We start from the raw sequence: 14,234 nt of genomic DNA, 5'->3' as shown, positions 1-14,234 counted from the left end.
TGACCTTCAGACTATGGGAATACCAAATAATTCAAATTATCACGTGAGCAATGTTGTTATAACACGACATGGGCGTGTATGAAAACACTGGACACTCAAACACTGTGACCACGAATGACTCTGATAAACATATATGGATTATTGCTGGTTAAAAAAAAGAAAGCTCTCGATCATTACAGCCGTATTACCAAAGTTTTAATGTTCGTCATGGTTTTGTTATGAAGCTGTGGCGCTCTTTGTGTTTATACATACAACAAAAAGTTGTCGTAGACAAGTTAAAGCCGTTGGATGAGCGCTCCAGAGAAGCTGCTCCACTGCTGGTAGACGAAGGAGCCCAGACCGTTATATTCCCTTAGCCACACCGTGTCTCCTTTCGCCAGTTCCAGTACTACAGTGTTACTGCCGGAGCCGTACCGTTCGGTACTGGCGGCCCCGGAGTAGAGTTTTGCCACGCTCTCCTGTTTCATATCACCTTCTGATTTGTGCAGCATAATCTCTGTCTCTATGCGGTCCCCCAGGTTGCTGAGAACTGTCGCCGTGAACAGATAGAGCCCGGCTGTTGGGCATGTGAATACGCCCGTCTTCGAGTTGTAGGCGTTGCCGAGATTCGTCCGTGGGGAGGAGAAGACTATGGTCTGGTCCCTCGTAAGTCCGGTCAAGTGGGATTCCACCTGAGCTGAGAATGCTACGGCATCAACCGTGTTGGCTCCCTGTAGCCTGGCCGACATGCTTCCTGAAAGCGAAAGTAAAAGTGAACTTGTTATCAGTGGCGATCTTCTGTTTCATGTCGTGGGGGACAACGAGAATGGTACATGCAATGGTAACTTGTATACATATAATTTAGTGTTTTACGCTTGCTTTTCTGATTCACTAAAGCTCCATGGTTCCGTGTGACTATGTCAGGCCATTGGCCAATGTGGTCAAAGGTTCGAATCCAGCTTTTACTGTTACGTGTGCGGTTTGTTTGTCAAGTTATACAAAAATGAGCGGTTTGCTCCTGGCCTCCGATTTCTTCAACCGTCAAACAGACGGTTGTCTGTCTTAAGCCTTAATCTCAAATTAGTCAAATCCCATCAAACATATAAGACATAACACTCCTGATAATAGTCTTTTTGAAATCATTGCCACCTCAAATGAAATAATGGAGAGCCTAAGTAATATATAGAAAAAAATTGAAAACATTTAGTCCGGATTTTGTGAGCTCGAGAATTTTATTGAGGGTAATCCATCGTGGTACACTAAAGAAAATGTGTTAAATTAAACAGAAGGACTGTTGTCAGAGTGATGCTAGAATCTATTCTGTTATTCCAGCAGATTATTCTGTTCATTACAGCACACCCATTCGATTAATTCGACATAAAGATTGTATCAGACTAACAGGATATCGTGTTGAGTATGACACATTGCCATGTTATCATCACAGAATACATTCTTGCATCACTCAGACAACAGACTTTCGTTAAAATTAAAAGATTATTTTTTGGAGTGCACTAATACTATCCCGTTTACTTAACATTTCTCCTTAGTAAAGCGATTTTCCATATTAGCGTTGGTAAAGGCAAATGTAAGCGCAAGCCATTCGTTTCTTCGTAAAGCAATGTTAGTAAAGGCTTTGAGACGGCTGCCTTTCAAAATGTATTTCGTTAGTTCCTAAGTGACATTTCGCAGTACGAGTTCAAATTAACACGGCTTTCTCCCTCCTGTTTAACTATTAATAAATATTTTGATATCGTGCAATCATTAGATCAGGTTAAGTAGATATACCTCCCCTTCTTTGATATTTCCAAAGCGTTTGACGGAGTTTAGCATATAGAGGCTTACTGTTAAAGTTAGAGTCCCTTGAAATAGTTTACAATCTTTTTGATTTTTTTAAAGATTACCTGTTTAGCAGGAACCAATCTAAGTTGCGCACTTTAAAAACTGTCCACAAAATAATTGGATTTTTTTTCTTAGCATTTTTTCAACCCAGAAAGATGCATTTGGAACTTTGGACTCCCCATACTGGGACCAGTGACATCCCATCAGGTTTTTGCTACTTATACACCACTTGTTTTCATCATATGCACGTATTTTTATTAACGCATTCGGCGAGTCACAGTGTCATTCCAAGCGCCATTTGACACGTACTGTGCTCAAAACTGCTTTCATGTAATTTAAATTTTACAATTTTAATGCCCCACACCAGCGTGGCGCAATAACACAAGGGCCTCAACAATGCGGTCGTTGTGAGTTCAAGTCAAGCTCATGCTGGCTCCTCTCCAGCCATACGTGGTAAAGTCTGACAGCAATAAGCGGATGGTCGTGGGTTTCCCCCGTGCTCTGCCCACCTCCCTCTCACCATAATGCTGGAAGCCGTTGTATAAGTGAAATATTCTTGAGCTCAGCGTAAAACACCAATCAAATAAATAAATTTCTTAGTAAGAAAAAAAAAATTGAAATATTTCCAGACACCTTTCCCTGCTGCCCTTCATTTGAGGCACACATTACTTTGGACTTTATGTACACTTAAACGGTATGATACAGTAATAAAACAGACACGATGCATGACTGAAAGCAGTACTGAATATACATGAAGTAGGAAAGCCTTCATGGGCCTAAGCACTATAGTTGTTCTCGGTAACGAACATAGATGGAATATAAATGAGGCTGCCATATTTGCGAAAGTTCCATATACACTAAATGGGTAAACAAGTTCCCTGAGGCTCGGATCTGTTTTCAGTGGGTGATAGGTGAAGGTCCCCCTGGAGAGAAACCAGAACACCCCACCGATCTCCACATGTGCTCCCAAATGTTTACGACATGTCCAAATTCTATAAGCACCAGAAAATAGATGAGGATGGTTTGGATTCTGTAAAGCACCCCGGGGCAGACTTTGCTCCTGGGGTCAGGCTACATTAGACTACACTTTACACAATGGTTTCAAGAGTCAAGATTCAAGAAACTTAATGTAAAGACGATTTTTTTTATTCGAGCTTTAACAGATAGTTTTACAGGAGCTACATGTACACAGATCCCCGATTATAGAATAACAATGACATACATCTAAACACATACATCTAAACACATACATCTAAACACATTTCCAAGAACATATACAATGTGGAAAGTAGCGTGAACATGTAACAAATATACTACATACTGTATGCAAAAGAAAAAAAAATGCAGGCCGTGATTTCGAATCCAGTTCCTTTCACTTTGGTTGAGGTCCTACGTTATTGTGTTTAACCCTGTCTGGCGTGATTGCTTTTTCCAGAGGTTGTAGTCATGCGAAAAGTGTAACATATTTATCGGCTTACATCCATTTGAAATTGTTTAACTCCTTGTGCTGAGTAACTTTTCAGGCAAGTGGTCTCCATGGAAATCCATGTCCGAGAATGGCCTTGATCGCAAAACTCGTGTGACAAATAATGATCCGAGAATGGTGTTGATCGCACATCTCGTGTGACCTATAACGATCCGAAATTGTGTTGAACCCACAACTCGTGTGATCTATAACAATCCGAGAATGGTGTTCAGCCCACATCTCGTGTGACCTATAACAATCCGAGAATGGTGTTCAGCCCACATCTCGTGTGACCTATAACAATCCGAGAATGGTGTTCAGCCCACATCTCGTGTGACCTATAACAATCCGAGAATGGTGTTCAGCCCACATCTCGTGTGACCTATAACAATCCGAGAATGATGTTCAGCCCACATCTCGTGTGACCTATAACAATCCGAAAATGGTGTTGAGCCCACAACTCGTGTGATCTATAACGATCCGAGAATGATGTTGATCTTCGTCTCGTGTGATCTATAACGATTTAAACGAAAGCACTTGAATCATTCGACCACGCCCTGCTTCCAGTTGTAACGTACACGTACTTAAGTTCAATGTACATGTATTTATTTCAGTCGTACAATTTTGTATGTAAATGTATAGGCGCCAGTTTGCCAGTTAATTGGCCATGCTTGTAAAGATAAGAGTGGAGTCGAGTAGTCAAAAATAGCTCTGTTAGCTCGCTGTTGTAGTATTTCATCATTGTCTAATGTTCTCCCTTCGGCCGTGTGTATAGATCCCTGCCACTTATCATCAATAAGCAAGTTTACCACATGGCGGCCTTGCTATCCAAATGAGAAGAGCAACGGCCAGTCAGTATTGAGGATCAAAGGCGAAATGGTCAAGAATTGTTCGTGTTATAGTGTCTGGTTTTGTACGGAATATTTTTAATTCTTCTGAAGCTGAATTGACTCATACACAACGAGCAAATCCATCTATGTACTCTATCCCAAAGCGTGTGGTAAAGAGGAAAGACTATCTATCGGTGCATGTATTTGACAAAAGGCCGTATTTCACCGGTTGTATATGACCGTTTGCTAGCTCTCACACTGTCGTCGTTTGAATTTTCCGTAATGTCATAGTCAATAATTTTTCATTTTCATTGCATTTTTCTTTCACGATGACGGTAAAGTTTTTCGGGCGAGGGAAACCAGAGTGCCTGGCGTAAACCATGGACCTTTGGCAAGTTAAATCTAAAATTTTCCCCGTGCATAGTGAATGCGGGGAAACCATTTACGATGTTAGATCGACACTTGTTAAAAATGAAACAGTTTATTAAAGACTTGCAAACGTTGTAATCTAACACTATCTTGACACCATATGCCAAATTAACAATTGTGGATGTTGTTCCATCGTATAAAATGTTAAATATCTTAATTTAACATTACGTTACTTGGAAATGAATAAATGAATGAATGCTTGGGGTTAAAGGTCGTACGTAACAATTTTTCAGTCATACTGACAACAAGGTGTCATTAGGTGTGTGTATGTACTGTGTCTACTTGTGGCCGGGTGAGTCCATGTCGCCAAAGTAATGCCGCCCTGAAGTATCATGCCGAAGACACCAGGCATGACACTCCACCCATTCACATTATAGTGGCACAGGGTCAACCAGTCCCGTCTCCTTGCTCTAACCTCTCAGTGCTGAGCGCCAAGAGAAGCAGCAACAATTACCATTTATAAAGTCTTTGGTATGACCCGACCCGAGTTTGATCCCGAGTGTTTAGACGTCGACGTGGACACTCTAACTATTAAGCCACCTAAGCGGTCTAAAACGGGAAATAATCATCGGGCTACAAAACATTTATAAGGTGTTGGCTCCCAGATTTTACAGCATTTATATAATTATTAACTGTAGTGTTTTAAGGGTGTTTTGAATATATACAAGATTTGCTAAGCGGTCATTGAAAACTAATTGAGTAACGGATTTTTTACGAAATACATTTATATTACATCGATTTATTATAAGACATATTCATGATTATAAATAAGGCTATATTCTCTGCCCTGCTCGAATAGGGAAGGATGGTTTGAATCACTGAGACACATGGGGTGGGCGTTCAAACCCAGTGTCTGGCAGGGATTTTCCCGAGAGTATAGTGCTCTTTTGAGGCCTTGGTGACAATCAGCTGTCGGTTAATAACGTCATCAATAAAGCATGCAGATCACTGTGACGCTGGTGAAGCTCATCGTGTCTTATTGTGATAAAGTCCGTCAGTTACATGCCAAATGTCGGTGGTTCACTCGGTGCATTATGGTCTTTCTCCATACATTCACACGTAAAAATGTTATAAGTGAAGTATTTTTGGAAGTATGGTGTTATTCGACATTGAAAGTCAAATATATAAATAAATGTCCCCAACTTAACCGGAATTGTGTGGATCAGCCTTCATTACAGCGAAATGAGTCAACAAATTCCAACCTTTGCCGCGGCAAGCGTTGAAAGATGGTTCCAGTAAACACGGAATTGGAGCCGGCTCTTGACACTGGAGGTCTTTAGCGCGAACACAAATATGTAAACACCAACATGACACATCTTAACCATGTAGAGTTGTGCGTCTCAGCATTGCCTCGCCCGTATATATATATCTAATCTCGACATAAGGAAACTTATAACGCAACTTTTCCCGTCTCTCTTACAGTTTTTTGGTTGACAGTGTTTTCCAAATTTACAGGATATATCCATAGGCCTATTAGCTATATGATTTTATAACCATCGGTTAGAATGTGCTAAACCAGTTTTAAAGATAGATAACAAAAACCCAACGGGAGGTTTAATGGAAATGCCGAAAAAAGGCTCTTATAGCATAATATAATATATGGGTGCGCTTTATAAATTTCATTTCCTTCTGTCACAAATATCTACTCTTAAATAAATAGTCCGTTAAAGTTAACAGAAAGTCTGTTATCTGGGTGATGCTAGAATATATGGCACGCGTATTCTGCTGATGTAATATGAACATTGTGTTAGACTAACGGGATATTTTGTTGAATATGGCACACGTATTCTACTAATTGAACATGAACATTGAGGTAGACTAACGGGATATTATGTTGAATACGGCACACGTATTCTACTAATTGAACATGAACATTGTGTTAGACTAACGGGATATTATGTTGAATATGGCACACGTATTCTACTAATTGAACATGAACATTGTGTTAGACTAACGGGATATTTTGTTGAATATGACACGTGTATTCTACTGATTGAACATGAACATTGAGGTAGACTAACGGGACATTTTGTTGAGTATGACACACGTATTGTACTAATTGAACATGAACATTGTGTTAGACTAACGGGATATGTTGTTGAATATGGCACACGTATTCTACTAATTGAACATGAACATTGTGTTAGACTAACGGGATATTATGTTGAATATGGCACGCGCATTCTACTAATTGGACATGAACATTGTGTTAGACTAACGGGATATTATGTTGAATATGGCACACGTATTCTACTAATTGAACATGAACATTGTGTTAGACTAACGGGATATTATGTTGAATGTGGCACACGTATTCTACTAATTGAACATGAACATTGTGTTAGACTAACGGGACATTATGTTGAATATGGCACACGTATTCAACTGATTGAACATGAACATTGTGTTAGACTAACGGGACATTATGTTAAATATGACACACGTATTCTACTAATTGAACATGAACATTGTGTTAGACTAACGGGATATTATGTTGAATATGGCACACGTATTCTACTGATTGAACATGAACATTGTGTTAGACTAACGGGATATTATGTTGAATATGGCACACGTATTCTACTAATTGAACATGAACATTGTGTTAGACTAACGGGATATTATGTTGAATATGGCACACGTATTCTACTAATTGAACATGAACATTGTGTTAGACTAACGGGACATTTTGTTGAATATGGCACGCGCATTCTACTAATTGAACATGAACATTGTGTTAGACTAACGGGATATTATGTTGAATATGGCACGCGCATTCTACTAATTGAACATGAACATTGTGTTAGACTAACGGGATATTATGTTGAATATGGCACACGTATTCTACTAATTGAACATGAACACTGAGGTAGACTAACGGGATATTATGTTGAATATGGCACACGTATTCTACTAATTGAACATGAACATTGAGGTAGACTAACGGGACATTTTGTTGAATATGGCACTATATATAACAGAATACATCCTAGAATCACTCAGACAACAGACTTTTTGCTTAAACTTTACAGAATATTTCTTTATAAATCATCGTTCCATATATCGGAGTTCTCAAATTTAATGTTAATTTTGTCCTTTTTTCATATATTTAACATGCTGATTCTCATTGTTTTGAATTGTTCTATAGCCCTGAAACATGCTAGAGAGTACTTACATGTTTGGTCGAATATTTAATGAAGATGCCTTCAATTAACTTATGTCAAGCCTCATGTAAATTCATAAACGATCCATATAATATACGCAATGAAATTAATAACTTTAAGAGGTAAAAAAGAGGGAGGAAAAGTTTCAGCGACTTGCCTGATATTTCTTCCTCTTCTTTCACGAAGAGACTTTTCATTTGTTCAATTTGTTCGTATAGCTCATTGATTTTTTTCTCCAGGTTGAACTTGAGTTCGAGTCTGTCTTTGGTTTCATCCAAAAGGAATTGCGTAATTCTGGTATTCCAATCACAAACGGACTCCCCTTGGGGGTGGGCCAGGTTAAGAGTCCGAATGGTACCCAGTGTCATTGGAGGAGCAGCATTCTGAGAAGGGTCCTCCACAACTCTACCATTGGGAGTTAGATTGGCGCCTAAGGAACAGTCCGCCAAAAGGATCACCAAGGTAACGCACGTGCCAGAGAGCGTCGCCATCCTTAACCTGACGACTGCAAAATGAATGAATGGTAATGCAGACGATATTCTTGGGGCCGTCCCGGCGAAATAAACGTGTACCAGCAAATAGGCCCAAAGGCAACTGAACAAGACGATCGGAGTAACTAATCTCATGTGAACGGGTTATGTCCCCTGAATGCCAAGATACACTCTTATAGATACTACTATCATGTTTCCCGGAACAGGATTTAATGGAGTCGCTGATATTACGTAAGAGAAAAGTGGAACAAAACAACCTAAAGATAATACTGGCTGAATTTAAATAGTGATTGTCAGTATGACCGTTTCCTTAAAGCTCAGCGACAAAACTTTTTGAACTTAAACTGAAAGTTATCTGGCTAAATATATATTAGCGACTGTGTTACGTTTCTCTATCATTTTGTACACCAGTATACGTGCATGCAGTTTGAATTGTAGGTTATCTTTGGCCGGGAACAAACCGCACCAAACTGGTCAGTCTATTTGCCTAATACCATGGCTTGTTCCCCTCGGATTATGGAATGTCGTGCACATTGGTTCATTCATCTGACACCGGTTTATTCATCTGACCCTGTTTACTCACCTGACCCTGGTTTATTCACCTGACTCTGGTTCATTCTGAACTTTTTCCATTCATCTGACCCTGGATTATTCATCCGACTGGTTCACTCATCTGACTCCGGTTTATTAATCTGTACCCGGTGTATTCATCTGACCCTGGTTCATTCATCTGACCCTTGTCTATTCATCTGACTCTGATTCACTCATCTGACCCTGGTTGATTCATCTGAAACCTGTTCATTCATCTGACCCTGGTTTATTCATCTTACTGGTTCTTTCATTTGACTCTGGTTCATTCATCTGAACCTGGTCCATTCATCTGAGCCTGGTCCATTCATCTGAGCCTGGATTATTCGTCTGTCTCTGCTCCATTCATCTGACCCTGGTTCACTGGTCTGACCCTGATTCATTCATCTGATCCTAGTTTATTCATCTGACCCTGATTCGCTCATCTGACCCTGGTTCATTCATCTGACCCTGACTCACTCCTCTGACCCTGTTGACTTATCTAACCCTGGTGTATTCATTGTGATCCTGGTTCACTTATCTGACATTGGTTCATTCATCTGACCCTGGCCCATTCATCTGAGCCTGGATTATTCATCTTATCTCAATGTATCCATCTGACCCCGGTTCACTCATCTGACCCTGGTTCCCTCCTCTGACCATGGTGCTCTCATCTGAACCTGGTTCCCTCCTCTGACCCTGGTTCCCTCCTCTGACCCTGGTTCCCTCCTCTGACCCTGGTTCCCTCCTCTGACCCTGGTTCCCTCTTCTGACCCTGGTTCCCTCCTCTGACCATGGTGCTCTCATCTGACCCTGGTTCCCTCCTCTGACCCTGGTTCCCTCATCTGACCCTAGTTCCCTCATCTGACCCTTGTTCCCTCCTCTGTCCCCGCTTAATTAATCTGACCGTCAAAAACATGTTTAAAAAAGACGCTCCAGTTTTGAATGATGGGCACAACCAATGACGTTTCCATCGGCGTCCTAAAAAGAGATAAGCGGGTTTCGGCATCACGTTACACTCGACAATAGTAAGGATTTATTTTAAGTTTTAAATTCAATCAATTATTTTCACAAAGAAAACTTTTACAGACTAAATTATAAAAGGATTTTGCTGTATTACGGATGTACATGGCATCGTGTAGTCTCTTCATGGCAGAACGATACCAACGTGTTGCCTGACTGGCTGAAGCATGCCACAGAAGACATTAAGCATGACAACCTACCAATATGCTGACACCAGACGTGACACCAGACACCAGTATGTTAACACCAGTCACTGATGTACCGACACCAGACACCTGTACGCTAACATCAGATACCAGTACTCTGACACCAGACACCAATATGCGGACACCATACATGACACCAGCCACCAATTTTGGCCTAAGGAATCTTCAAATTCAAGACGTATAACCGAAACAGCGAGACATGGATTCGAACCCGTTGATTCGTTGATCAAGCTCTGCTTAAACCTGCATGTTACCCCAGAGTAACACTTACGCCTATTTGTAACTGCGTTACTCTCTACTCTCAGGTTCAATGAGGCCTGTATTTACCCCTGCTTTCAGAGCGCACTCCGGAGCCTATGTGTGTCTGCAATCGGAACACCCAGGCTCAGTGATGCCTATATTTACCCTGCTTTCAGAGCGCACACCGGGGCTTATTCGTATCTGGACTCAGACTCAGTGATGCCTAATTCTGCTTTCAGAGCGCACACTGAGGCCTATCTGTGTCTGCACTCAAAACTACCAGGCTCAGTGATGCCTAAATTTACCCTGCTTTCAGAGCACACATCGGGGATTATTCCTATCTGGACTCAGACTCAGTGATGCCTAATCCTGCTTTCAGAGCGCACACTGAGACCTATCTGTATCTGGACTCAGACAGTGATGCCTAATCCTGCTTTAAGAGCGCACACTGAGGCCTATCTGTATCTGAACTCAGACGCAGTGATGCCTAACCCTGCTTTCAGAGCGCACACTGAGACCTATCTGTATCTGGACTCAGACAGTGATGCCTAACCCTGCTTTGAGGGCGCACACTCAGACTGGACTCAGACTCAGTGATGCCTAATTTTGCTTTCAGCACGCACACGGAGGGCTGTCTGTATCTGGTCTCAGACGCAGTGATGCCTAATCCTGCTTTCAGAGCGCACACTGAGGCCTATCTGTATCTGGACTCAGACTCAGTGATGCCTAATCCTGCTTTCAGAGCGCAGGGTTCCATTGTTTACTGTAAATTTTTAACTTTTTCAATCTTTACAGCACTTTTTTCAGTGGCATTTGTGCATACAATTTTTAGGAATTGAACGACTCGGGAATGGTTTATTCGTCTCACTAAAGATGCATTTTTCCTAAAAAAATGTGCAAATTACTTCTCTACACTCTCATATAGTTTTCTCAGAATGTTTCAAAATTTTGTTGGCAGAAAAGCTTGAAAATGTTGAAGAACTAGGGTATTACTAGGGAATTTTCCTGTGTTATAAGATATAAGATATTCTTATATACTCGAGGTGAAATATATCTGCAACTTCCGCATATTCCTCACGGTGCGTTCTCTTTCCTTCGTATATCACAGACAGCGTAATTTCCGATCTCAATTCCATACTACTCACAGGGGTGGACCATCCACATTTTTGACAAATCTAGATCAACTGATGTAATGTTATGTGAGTTTTGAATCATAGATATATTTTGATATAATCCACATTGGCAGTTAGTATAAAGGCCAGCCTTTTTCCTTCAGGGGAGTTTAGCGACACCAGATACGACAGGAGCAGTGGTTTAAGCTTCTATAGACCTATAATAGATTAAACACGTTAATATAATTGGCATATAGGTCCTATAAGCCGCACCTGCGTCCACATCCCAAACAGAGCGTGTGTAATTCCACACATGCCTAAACGTACGTCGACTAGGGCATAAGTATATAGGCGTAGCCGAACACGTACATGCACTGAAAGAGATATCCCATTATACGCATGGCTTAATCAATTCGCCCAGTCACATTTTGTCTAATACACCATACAACACATGATCTTATATTTTGACCTATACATATATGGTATCTGTATTTGTTTGCTTTGGTTTTTACGTTGTACCTGACATTTTTTTAGTTATATGACGAGAAGTCCTTCGATGTGTGTGTGTGTATGTGTGTGTGTGTGTGTGTGTGTGTTGGTCTCTCTCTCTCTCTCTCTCTCTCTCTCTCTCTCTCTCTCTCTCTCTCTCTCTCTCTCCCTTGCTCTAACCTGTCAGGGCTGAGTGTCAAGCGAGGCAGCAACAAGTACCATTTATAAAGTCTTGCATCACATAAAACCTATTTACGGCCATTACATACACCATACAGATCAAGCTCATGCTGGCTTCCTCTCCGGCGGTAAGTGGGACGGTCTTCCAGCAACCTGCGGATGGTCGTGGGTTTTCCCCGGGCTCTGATTGGTTTCCTCCCACCATAATGCTGGCCGCCGTCGTATAAGGGAAATATTCTTGAGTACGGCGTAAAACACCAACCAAATAGATAAAATAAATACACGGTACAGAAGTATATATAGGCTAACTACCAATAGTAATATACCGGTACCGGTATGTCAACATGCGATCCAGGCTGTTACTTGTTAAATGGGCCGACGAATGAATGAATATGTGACTTAAGGTCACAATATGAAATAGGCAATATTGCAGGGAAAATGAAGACTGTTTTGCAGTTTTACAACAGGATTAAAGGAGTGATGAAAACGGCCCTATCCCGAGGCGTTCCGCTCAGTTTGCCATAGTTTGTGACAACGCTTTACTTCATTTACGGCCTGGGATAGTTTGAGATTAGAAGCGAAATCCCGCTGACTTATAGGGCTCGTTGGGTCAGATGATGTGCTCGTTCATTACCAAAGTGTCAACATGAAAACATTTTAGCACGCTAAAATTTTGTGGAAAATGTGGTAGGGTAATATATTGTCATCATGTTTGTATAACGAATGTAGAAAATGACAATGTATAGCCAAGTTGAAAATGGTACATCGTGCTGTACACGTGTAGGTTATACAGTGGTTGTTATGGAAACATGATTTTCTTTCAGAAAAAAAAATGACAAAAATGTTTTCCTCTTTGATTGTATTGCTTTCATTTAGTCTATATAGGCCCACTGCAGGGATATTAAATTCAGTTTATTAAAATTAAACGTATATTTTCAAAATAAAGGTATATTTTCAACAATTCCAGTAGTCCGAGATTGCTCTGACGTTAGGTTTGGCTGGCTCCACGCACCTCTACTCCTTTGCTAACACTATGGGGTAGAGCTATACAACGTTCTGTTTGATTGTCTTGGAGTAGTACCAGACTCTGCCACCTCACATCTCAGGCACTGACACAAAACGTAAATTTATTCTGCCTAAAATGTTTCCTCTTTGAATGTAGTGCTTGCATTGATTTAGCCTAGTACAGGGCCCAGTTGTTCAATACTGTGTTAAAACATATAATGCATGGTTTAACTGTAACCCTTAAGCCAGTTCTTCACTTTGTACTTGGCCCCAAATATGAGCTAAATTGGCTGCTGCTCCATTTGGCCGCCGTCGCTTAAGTGAAATATGCCTGAGTGCGCCGTAAAACACCCACCAAATAAATAAATAAATAAATTTTAAAAAATCGTTAATATATAATATGACTTAATACCGGTATTGGCCAATACACTTTTCAACAACCGGGTCCAGGTCCAGAGATCACGAAGTATTCTTAAACTTAAGACAAAACTGTGGAGTCATTTCCAATCTTTTAGCTGAAATTTGTTTTACAATAACTTACCCAGAATTTACATTGTCAAGCAATATTTTGATCTAGTTAAGTAAGAAATAACTATATTAAATAACTCAACTAAATGATTTGAAATTTTGACTTAAGTCTAAGATCGCTTCTTGATTCCTCGGCCAGGGGCTTATTCTATAAGGCCCTTTTAGACTTGAGTCAAAATTTAAAAACTTTCTACGATGCTTAGTTTTTGGTACTTAGGATACTTAGTAGTTGAAATTTGGATACATTTGTCTTAAGATTACACTGAGGAGGGGGACAAAATTTTCATTTCGAAAGCCCAAATGTAAACTTTAAGATTGTGTTTCAGACTTTGACTTAAGTCAGAAAAGGCTTTGTGTAATCGCTCCCTGGTTCTTTATTTATTGCCGTATCCATATGGAGTCAAAACAATTTTTGAGGTAAAAAAAAAAACAACAAAACATGTTGCTTAAGAAGTTTCAATTGTGATTTCATCTCCTGGAAGTTAGAAACGTTAGATTAATTTAACATTTTGAACTAACAGTATTTATTTATTTATTTCATTGATTTCTTTTTATATCTGGTATTTGCTGGCGATTGGGATGATAACGGGTCTCCACAGATGTCCATTCTTTTCGTTTTCTATGGGTTTTACGGTAAAAGAAGGCTTGTTTTTCACGTCACGTGACACATTCCCGCGTGTTTTCGAT

The 14,234-nt window shown here is 40.4% G+C and overlaps 1 protein-coding gene across 1 annotated transcript; it reads right to left on the bottom strand.

The window, feature by feature from the left end:
* Positions 1-268: 268 nt before the first annotated feature.
* Positions 269-8,270, bottom strand: LOC135477447 (heavy metal-binding protein HIP-like). Its single transcript, XM_064757553.1, has 2 exons — positions 7,860-8,270; positions 269-729 (listed from the first exon to the last, which is right to left on the bottom strand). Exons 1-2 carry the CDS (start codon positions 8,195-8,197, stop codon positions 276-278), a joined length of 792 nt encoding a protein of 263 aa, XP_064613623.1. The 5' UTR covers positions 8,198-8,270; the 3' UTR covers positions 269-275.
* Between the last annotated feature and the right edge of the window lie 5,964 nt (positions 8,271-14,234).

Source organism: Liolophura sinensis, chromosome 11, assembly GCF_032854445.1.
Source record: "Liolophura sinensis isolate JHLJ2023 chromosome 11, CUHK_Ljap_v2, whole genome shotgun sequence".
NCBI lineage: Eukaryota > Metazoa > Mollusca > Polyplacophora > Chitonida > Chitonidae > Liolophura > Liolophura sinensis.
This window is presented reverse-complemented; position numbering and strand designations above follow the sequence as displayed.